The sequence below is a fragment of the Stegastes partitus genome, unplaced genomic scaffold (genome assembly GCF_000690725.1).
Source record: "Stegastes partitus isolate 25-593 unplaced genomic scaffold, Stegastes_partitus-1.0.2 Scaffold469, whole genome shotgun sequence".
NCBI classification, from domain to species: Eukaryota; Metazoa; Chordata; class Actinopteri; family Pomacentridae; genus Stegastes; species Stegastes partitus.
The window spans coordinates 210,769-221,475 of NW_007578200.1; the positions used below are offsets into that span (position 1 = coordinate 210,769).

At 45.4% G+C, this 10,707-nt stretch overlaps 1 protein-coding gene across 3 annotated transcripts in view; it reads left to right on the forward strand.

Moving 5' to 3' along the window:
- The window catches only part of sfswap (splicing factor SWAP), a 54,433-nt gene extending 46,015 nt beyond the window's left edge, over positions 1–8,418 (forward strand). For all 3 annotated transcript variants that reach the window (XM_008286774.1, XM_008286775.1, XM_008286776.1), the window contains one exon: positions 7,682–8,418. In XM_008286774.1, coding sequence (XP_008284996.1) covers positions 7,682–7,747 — 66 coding nt within the window. In that variant the 3' untranslated portion in view covers positions 7,748–8,418. The remainder of the gene's footprint in view (positions 1–7,681) is intronic.
- Positions 8,419–10,707: the final 2,289 nt, after the last annotated feature.

Below are 10,707 nucleotides of genomic sequence, written 5' to 3' on the forward strand. Positions count from 1 at the left end.
GGTGTCAGTAAGACAAAATGCTCCATTTGTCAGCTTCCACATATGCAGTTATTAGGAGGTGACTGAAATCATGAAGACATTTAGGTGACACAGGGTTGTTCTCCCATCTGTAGCTGCACGCTGGGCTCAGAATGAGGACAACCGAACAAGTGGAGCACGCTCATTACTCACAATGTAACCCGGCGCACACCTCGCCCATAAATCCTGACCCGGGTTCTCTCTGCTCTGCCCTGCTTAAAATGTACAATTTACAGCTGCCATTAGGCTGCTCTCAGAGATGCACGACAACCAAACGAACACAATCCTCGCTGCAAACTCACACAGACGGCGCCGCATCCGTACGACAAAGCTTCACTTTTCATTACGGGTTAATTCTGCTCCCTTAGATGAGCAAAAAGCTTCAGAAACGTGAAGCGAGCGAGCCGGCGTTCGGTCCAATCAGCCGTCATTAGGACGCTCGTGTCTGTTTGTTGGTCTCGCCTCTCTCCTCCAGCGCTGTGGCTTCGTTTACTTCATTTCAGCTGTTGTGGAAACACAGAGAATCTCACTTTAAGACGTTTTTTTTTTTAATCAGTTACTCTGATTAGTTTGAAACCCAGATGAAAGGCGTTCCTGCGGCTTTAGGGCCTCGAGTCGTTGCTTCTTTACATTCTCAGCCCGTCGACGTCTTTGATCAAACGTCCGCGTTTTCATTTCTGCTTATCTCCGCGTTAAGTGATGCAACATCCCGACGTGTTGATTCTGCCGCAGCCGGGCGAGAGCGGCGTAAAGAAAAACCTCAAGTGCAGGGTTGCACGGTGAATGTTTAGCAAACTAAATGATGTAAAGTGGAAAGCATGTAACGCAGGAGCAGCTGTGCCTACAAGAAAACGAGTGTCACGGCGGCGGATGTGGAGAGGCTGCAGCGTAGGCCACGACTCGAGAGGCTCCGAGGCTTCAGCGTAATCGAGGTCAATAGAGTGTGAATGGAGTGGCGACGCGAGCTATTCTCTGAATACTGGTACAACTTTCACTAAATTGAAACCTATTCTCTCTCCTGGCCGTGGACCGCCGTCCGTCCGTCTGTGTGTGGGAGAGGCTATGAGTGTGTTTACTGACCACAGATACATAAAAAGTTCTTTTATCTTCGGATGCTTCTGTCTCATCAACAACCATCTGATTTCCTTTTTCTTTCTCATTATCTCCCATAGTCTCCTCGCCGCCTTCATCTCCGCACAGTAACATTAGCGAGCTCGCGAAAACATGCTGTTGCAACATGCACAGATTCGAAACCACTAACTACTTATACCCCATCTGTGATGTTTTACAAACACATCTTGAATAATTCAGCACGCCCTCATCTGCCTAATGGGCTCCACTTCCCTGAGGGTGCCTGGTTGCTGTTTGCCTCATCCCAACTCTCATTTTCCTGCTGTTTATCTTTGTTCCTCCGTCTTCTGTCCCTTTTCTCTCTGGTGTACGTTTGATGGATACCCTCAGAATAGCTTGTAGACCTTCACTGTGTCTTTTTTTAGCGTTGCAGTGTTCAAGTTTTTTTTGTTTTTTTCTTGTGGGGGTGAAGGGAGGGGGATCTGAAACACTTTTTATTTTCTGTTTTTCGGGGCTGCAAGGTGGATCGGTGGTTAGCATCGTCGCCTCGCAGCTAGAACGTCGCCGGGTTCTCTCCTGGTTCTCCGGCTTCCTCCCACAGTCCAGAAACATGCTGAGGTTAATTGGTGATTGTAAATTGTCCGTAGGTGTGAATGTGAGTGTGCTTGGTTGTCTGTCTCTAAGTGTAGCCCTGTGATAGACTGGTTACCTGTCCAGGTGAACCTGCCTTCACCCTGAGTCAGCTGGGATAGACTCCAGCCCCCCACGACCCTAGTGAGGATTAAGGTGTAGAGATGATGATGGATGTTTGCAAACGCTTGGATGACGTAGGAACAACAGGTAAAGAGCAGCTTGCAGGTTGGCGACCCCGGTGTATTAATGTAGGGATGCTCGCTATATCGGCAACCACATCGGTATCGGCCGATATTGGTGTTTTTTCCGACATATCAGTATCGGGATGAGTAAATTTAGCTGATGATTGTCTCACATTAGCACCTCCGTCTCTACATTTGCTATTTCACAGACGTTTTTACCTAAATGATCCTGGACTTGAACGTTAAAAATGTTGAAATATGTATAGAAGCCAGTAACGTAATAACTTCTTACGTTTTGCAAAGTTGTTTTTTTTCTTTTATCAGGCCAAAAACATAATAACTTCATATGCTATCACCCGTTATTACATTATCGGCTCCTACACATACGTTTTAGTTTTAATAAAGAAGACTTTGTGGTCTAATTTGAGCTTCTTCTAAATACTTTCCTCGTTCTTACGGTGCTTACTTCTACTCATTTTTCAGTGTGAACCAAAACTGAATATCGACATCGGCGATATCAGAAATCTTAATATCGATATCAGCCAGAAGTTTTAATATCGTGCATCACTAAATTAATGTGTAGATTGTTTAAAAAGGTTCAGAGACATATGCACAATAATAACAATTAGAGTTGGAAAAAACTCCAGCTCAGTCATGACGTCATCAAACGGAGAGCGGTGAGTTTAAAGGAAAAAATACGGAGCATAACACTGAAATATAATTATGAGCCTGCTGGGTGAAGCGTAGACCAAAAGCAGACCAGGAGTAGAAGAAATAACGGATGTCATTGAGGAAATACTTTGTGGTTTGAGGAGAAGTTTGCAATCAGATATCAGGATCTAAACTGGAGCACATTTGGCCTGAGTGCTGCTACTTAACCAACAGGAGCTGATGTGTGAAGCTCAATCCTGAACCAATCTGTAAGCGCTGCTCCCGCAGATCTGAAGCAGCTGAGAAGGAACATCCCGGTTTAGAAATCCCATCCAGAGCTCCATCTCATCTATCACAGGAACATAATTCTCTAGTTTAAAATTTATACCATCTTTTGGGCTCCTCTCCGGCACCAAACGTGGACTTGATGCCCTGACAGGCTGGAGTTTTGCAAACACAACAACCCTCCATGATGAAAAAGTGTGAAGTGTGAAGTCATCTGCAGCAACTTTCTGAAGCGGAGTCACCGAGACGGAGACGACTCCTTCATGTGACGTAATACAACAGGAAAGAAAGCGTATTTTAAGAGCAGTGCATCTGAATTTATGTCTCTTAGATCGTATAAAATCTGCATTAACTTTCCAAACAATAATCTAAAAGAAGAGTTCAATCTGCAGGCTGCTCTTTAAGGAGCATCATATGAGGAGCATCATATGACAGTGTTGAGGTTTCTTCTCCTGGCTGTGTTGATTAAAAGCAAACCTGTGTGTGATACAGCTTCCTTTCACCTTCCGATTCCTTTAACTTGAGGCTGGACTAACCCCGTTGAAGTCCTCAGTAAGGCTTAGTCTGCACACATCGCTCATGGGGCTGGTCGGGTTTCTGTTTTCAGGCCGTCGTCGTGTCTGGGTCTCCATAAGTTCTCCCACACCAGAGTGTTTCGGAAGACGTTTCAGCTCAAACTTCCAACTTGTGAAGGCTGCAGGGAAGAAGGCGTTGTCACAAAAATAAACTCCAAACAAGAAAAGTCCGTTTGAAAAGTGAAACAGCAGCAGTGAGGTGTCGTGTCCTCACAATGACTTCCAATTTGGTAAAGCTGTGATCCTCCAGATCTCACTGCTGGTTCTTTGGGCTCTTTGTGGGAAGAGCAGGACCCGGAGTTGTAACGCACACATCGAGCCGCTCCTTTGTCAGAAATACAACAAGAAGAAAACGACATATATCTGTTTACAGTGCAGCCAAACAAAGTGGCATTGATTTATAAAGATGTCAGTCAATAGTAATTGCAGCCGCAGAGCAGGTTGGTTTATGCTCAACAACAAACAGCAGAACACACGGAGACTAGCTGGCTACCTTGCTGAGGGGGTGGAGATGTGCAGCCTTTAACTTCTACACCTAACAACAGACTGCAGCATTTGTAATGGCAGTTATTTAAATGTCTTGTAATTGCCGTTACTGCACAGGTGGAGCAGAGCGAACCTCCAGTCAGGATACTCACCGTTAGTGGATGTTTATTCGATGATAGGCATGAAACGAAAACACAGCGGTTCTCCTGCTGTGAATCTGGTATCTGTGCTGGTTTGATGCTGGTCTGGTGAGAACTGTTGGCTCTCCCCCTACCTGGGCCCTCCTCTTCCTGTCACCTGTGCCCTCTGCATATGCACCATGTGTTCAAACAATCCATATTAACTCACCTGCCGACAGCAAACATAAACAGCTCCTACAGCATTTAAAGCGGTTAAAAATATTAGAAAATGACCAAGTCTTGTGAAACAAGTGCTAATATCAGGGATAATTAGTTGCATCAACAAAAAAAAAGCTACAAATTGTTTCTGAAAATACACAGATTATGCAGATTATGTTCCTATACGACTAAACTAGGGCTGCAAGGTGTCTTGGTGGTTAGCACCGTTAGCGCCTCGCAGCTAGAAGGTCGCCGGTTGGCGTCCCGGTGAGGACACCCGGGATGTTGAGGTTAATTGGTGATTCTAAATTGTCCGTAGGTGTGAATGTGAGTGTGCTTGGTTGTCTGTCTCTAAGTGTAGCCCTGTGATAGACTGGTTACCTGTCCAGGTGAACCTGCCTTCACCCTGAGTCAGCTGGGATAGACTCCACCCACCATAGTGAGGATTAAGGTGTAGAGATGATGGATGGATGGACATAGATGTATAATTTTAGTGCAGGAGTCGTGGTCTCCAGATGCTCCTTTGCTTGTTATGATGAGGTGTGTTTACATAAACATCTAGTTTATGATGCGGTTTTTGAAGTTTTTCTAGTTTTTATGTGTAAACACCAGATCCTGATCTCAGATTTTTTTGGGAAACACGAGCATGCCGACAAGAAAGCGGGACACTGGTGTATGTGAGCATCTTATCCTGGGTTTCTGCCACAGAGTCGGTACAAACATGCGCCTCAAATGTTCTCTTCATTCAGGGTCACTGATCTCCATCGTAATGATCTCGGGGTCACGTTGGTGCGTCTTCATCCGCTGCTGCCTCGTCCTACACGGTGTTAAGCTAATAATGTGAAGCTAACCGTTGCAGGGATGTTGGAGTTGCAGAGAGCACACGGTGATCAATAACCGGGATGCGAGTATTTATAATTGGATTTCTCTGTGGAGCACATTGTGAATAAGATCAAAACCTGGATAAGCCTCATGAGCGGGATGCTGGTGTGCAGCATGGAGTTTCAGGGGGGCTCCGGTTAGCTCTGGTCTTTCACATCCAGCGGAGTCATTAAGGTTTCACTTCCAGAGTCGGGCGTTTGGTTGAAATTAGCTTCATAATAAAGGGATTGTTCCAATTACAGAAGCTCTGCTGGCAAAAGGCGCCACACAGGATGCTAATATGCTAACTGACTGTGCTAAGCTAACGGATCGGCAGAATATTTCGGTTCATCTTACACGTGCTGTTCCCTGTTGTGAGCGTCATTCATTTCCACTACTACGTACCCCGGTTTGTCTGACAGCTTCAGTGCATATCTGGTAATGCGATATGATTTTAGCAGCACTTTTATCCGCTCAGACACTTGCAGCTGACAAGAGTTCACTTGTACTTCTAGCGGCTCCCTTAATGATAATTTGGACTATTGTTGGTTGCGCTCGCGCAGACGTTCGCGGAGCAGCGTCGGTCTGAGCGATGTGATGTGACAGCTCCTTCCCTCTGTGATTACAGCTGTTAATTTGTCTCATCTGTCAGGAGAGCTGGAGGGCGGATATTTGTCCATGCGTGTGTGAATCACTCGTGGGATGCGATGCAAATTAACACTTCCTTTTCTGCAATGCAAGCGTTTGCCCCCTGGTCAGCAGAATTTACATTCCCACCTGAAGAGCGTGGGGGAAGAAAAGCGAAAAAAAAAAAAACCTAAAAAACTGCACTTTGGCAGCCGCCCACGCTGAATTCTCTTCTATTCCTCTGCTTATCTTTCAACACCCACTTTTTTTTTTGCAACTGCAGCTTTCTACGAATTATGGATTCCTCCTATCATCGACCTGTTTACATGGCAGCAGGAATTAAGGATTAGGAGCCTGTAGGTTCCTGTTTTTTTCTAATATGTGTAATTTTGAGCACTTTAGATGGTCTTCTGTTCCTGAAAAAAAAAAGCCTGGTTCGTCTACTTGTAGTTTTCTTTTTTTTAATTTCCCCAAACCCTTCTTAATTGGCAGCCCCGCGCTGATGGACTTGCGCCATTCAAATAAATTAGAGGCCGAGACTCATTCATGCGCGCCGCAAGCTAAAGCGAGCTAAAACAAATCAGTGAGCTTAAGGTGTCTGGAGGCTGCGTGGTTGATTCCCGGTGGGGACGGCATTACCAGCGACTCCTTCACGCCTCGGGGAGTAGTTGGCTGATTAATTATAGACAGAATTATTCCTCATAAAGGAGCCGTAACGCGCTGTGACGAGAACATAAACGCGTCGAGCTAATCCCGCTGGTCAGGTCGCTCATAGTCGTGTGTTCACGTCGTCCAGGTGCAGCTGCTGGTTCCAGAACGATTCAGAGCAACTAGTAGATGTTCTAAAGTCAAACTAAAGCCGAGTGAAGACGTTTATTGGCTTTGTGCAAAATGCAGCACGACTGTTCAACAACACAGTAGCAGTGTGTCTGTGACGTATTTATGTCTGTTTTGAAGTATTGCACCAGAAAAAGTTCACGCAAATGGAAATATTCGCCAAAAAAATAACCTTCAAAACAACTTTCTGACATTTCACTCGCATGACCGATCAGCTGAAAACAGTTCCTGAGTACGGTGCTCCGTTCTTCTCTTTTGTGTGGCCAAATTTAGTTTAAATCTTTTATCGGTTAGCAAACATTTGGTTTTGTTTCCTGCCTTCCTAATTACAGCCACTGATGATTTGGCCTCTTACGCCACCGTGTGGTCACATGACGCCTGGTTTAATGGAACCAAGCCAAGGAGAGACCAGAAAGATGAGGAGGAGAGACGGGGACTTACATGCAGCAAATCATGCTATGGGTCGGAGTCAACCCATCTAATAGCTCCTGTCCATGAATGTGGGCGTTGCAACTGCCAAGACAGCAGATTTGTTCGATAACTGTGGTTGAAATAATATCACTGACTGGGATGAAATGGTGGCGAAGCAAAATCTGAAATGAAAATGCCCCAATAGCTCACCTGGCTACGCAGGCGCTACCAAATTAGCATATTTGTCAAAGTCAGTGATTATATTTTAACCACCAATGTGTAACAAATCTACCGTCCTTGCAGTTGCAACGCCCACATTTTTCCTTGACGAGTTCCTTCTCAGTGATCTGGTTGAAGCTTTACCCGTCCTACTGTCGTACTACTTTCTTTGTAACCCAGTGACGGTGCACAAGAGGGAAGATTTGCTGTCCGTTAAAGACAAAGTGAGCGATTGTCAAATTAAGCAAACTACCTGTCTATTCTGCTGGAGAAAAGAATCTGGTGTCTGTCCACAGCCTCGGTTTTGTAAATGAGAAACAAACAAATGAACTTGATTTGCTCAGCGCTGTTCCAACACCATCGTCTGGTGGGAAAGAGAAGAAACATGCTAACAGTGTAAATTTGCTAACTAGCTAAAGATCAACAATCGTTCTCGACCGTGCCTTTAAATCTCGTCTCCCTTTCTCTCTTTCTGTCTCCTCTTTAGGATCTGATGGCCAAAGTGCGAGCCATGCTCGCCACCTCCAAGACCTTCCAGCCTCCCAACTCCTAAAGAGGGCGCCGCCCCCCTCCAGCCACGACAAACCTCTGCCCGTCAGCGAACGGCGTTCTCCGGTTTCCTGGAGATTCATTCTGGCCTGCGTCTGTTTCAGCTCCCTGTATTTATCCACCGTTTTATTGTTTCGTCTTGATTTGAGCATCGACAGATTCGGTTTGGCCGCGTTGTGTCTTCTGCACAGTGAAGTTCGTGGAAGTGAAGCTAAAGGTTTCTGGTTTCACACCCGACCTGAGGAACCGGGGAGTCAGCGAGGAGCTTCGATCATGGTGGTGCAGGGAGAACCAAATGTGGACGTAACCCATGTGCTGTTTTGCATTCTGTACTTTTCTCCCCCTCGTGTCGACAGTCGTTCTTTGCAGCGTCACCTGAAGCTGCTGGAAGTCTCGATTCTCTCCTTCTATGAAGGCTTGTTTTGATAATTTTATTTTCTCCTCCCTCGTCGTCTTTCCCCTCCGCTGTTCTCTTCCCTCTTAATTCCTCCCCCGGGTCTCTTCTGTCTCCAGCACCTCACCCTTCTCCTTGAGAAGCAGTTTTAATTTTTTTTTCTACTCCGTCGTCCCTCAGCCGTAGTGTGTGGCCTTCTCTTTCTGTTCCTGGTTTGTACTGTAATGAATTTAATGCAACTTTCTAATCCAGCCTGTCAATAAAGGGATGGTTATGATTTACGTGTGACCCTGAATCCAGTTATTAAACAAATGACGCATGAAGTTTAATCACATTTGCATAATGCAGATGTGACTATTAGGAGTTGGACCAATCAAATAGTTCTTCTGCACAATTAGGACGTCTAATGTCACACAAATTACTGAATAGATTACAGACGGGTTTCTTGATTAAAGTGGCAAAAAAAACTTTGGAATTAGGTGCATTTCACTATAATTTATTCTTAAGATACGTCCAGAGCTTCATCTATGTTGTAATTATAGACGACTAATCAGTCGGTGGATTGTTTTTGTGGAGAGTCACAGTGACGGCTATGAAACCTCAGGATGGTGGAAGCTGTTTGGAGTCTGGCGTCCAATCAGGAAGCTTATCGACTTATTTAAAACATTTGCAATCTTTACAAGAAGGATCTGCTAATGTCTACCACACCTTTAAAAAAAGAGACTTTAGATATCCATCAGTCCTCAGACAAACTGTCCATAAATGGATTTGTGGTCACTCCAGAAACACAACACAGGGTTCTGGTTGAGCTACGAGGTGGAGCCTAGAGGCAGTTTTCTTAATCCCACTGGACTTTAAGTGTCCTCTCCATTGTTTCTGTGTCTTCTCTCCTACTGAGCTGCTTCATCTCACTTTGACCCAGAGAACGGAGCAGGTGCTGCCTCCAACCACAGGTGGCAGATTTGTGCATAAAACAAGATGCGATGATCGTTATTGATCCCTCGTCGGGGATGTTTGTTGTTGTAGATCAACACTTTGTAAAGACCGGCTCCTTTTCCACATTTGTCAGCGACGTCTGGGAAATGTCAGACTCGCCTCAGTTTGCTTTTCTGTCGTCAACATCTGCTTTAAGCTTTCCCATTTCATTTGTTAACTCCGGCTGCTGGTTGTCGTAAATCCTTAAGCTGAGATTGAATCCCTGTCCCGTTGCAGTCTGAGTATGAGCTCCGATTTTGCTCCTGTTTCGCCTCAGAGTGGTGAGGGATGGTCGGGAATCCGAGTAATCCACAACTTGGTTAGTGTGACCACCTGCAGGGGTGCATGTGTGATGTTACCAGAGACCTGCAGAACCACAATGTGAGGATCCCCCATCCCAAACGAGGGACGATCCAATCTTCACGTCTGGGATCATCACTAATGATGAGAGGTGGATCTATGACTATAATTCCAACCAACAGCCTTCAATGGAAGTATCAGGAGAACGGCATATTCTACGAGACCTACTTGTCATCCAGGTGTCAGTTTTAAGTTCTACTCCAACATCCTGAGGCGTCGTAGAGGAAATTCAAACAACCTGAGCGGTGGCACATGGACAACATGGAGTGCTCCACCACGAACACCAACACAACCATCCTTCTCCCACCTGGCCTACTTCCAAAACAAGCAAATTCAAGTTGAAGGGTCATTATGGTCCTTGATGCGTTTACAGAATTGGACTTCCATGTAGTGTTCGGGTCACGGCAGGAGAGCTGGGAGCAGTGTACTCCTGCACAAGGGGGCTACTTTCGATCACATCTCATAAAGGAGAAATCCAAAGCAACAGTTATTGGCTTTAAAGGAATCATCAGAGCTGGTTTACATTCCTGAAGCTGCTTCTGTGTATTTCTAAACTATCTGCAAGTCACTGAACAGACACAGTGTCCACGGCAGGATGTCATAGAAGCAGCTCTTTGAAATAAAAAACTCACAATGTGCTGCACGTCTGAAGGTTTTTAAAGAGTATCTTGGTAATGTTCTGTGAGCTGATGGAACTCAGGTGGAGCTATCTGGGAACATGCAGCAGCTACATGTGGCCTAAAACAGATCAGAGGTGAAGTATGGTGGTGGAAGCATCATGCTGCCTCCCAGCTCGGGGAGCTCACGGCGATGATGGGGAGATTGCTGAAGATTGTGCAGATCAGATTTGCAGCTCCCTGAAATGTCGGTTCTGCCGGTTATTAAACCCAAATGTTTTTACTTTTTGCCACCAGCACTGGAAAAGTGTGCCTTCTGTAAAGATTTAACACATCCGATTGTGTGTTATTAGCTTAAGTACATTATGTTTAGAAGAGAACTGCTGACAGCTAAATAATGCTGAAGTATTTCTACAGGCTTCTCCCACCTCTGCATTCATTATCACACACAGGTGTTCAGCTCCTCTCCTCCGTCCTTCATTTGGGGTCCACTGATGAGACGGAGGAAATGATGTTTGCTGCCCTCAAGCCTTCACCTCCATCCACTGTGTGAAGTTTACTGTCGCAGCATCATTGCCGATAAACCTTGAAAACTGAGCAGTTGATTGGCTGATATCC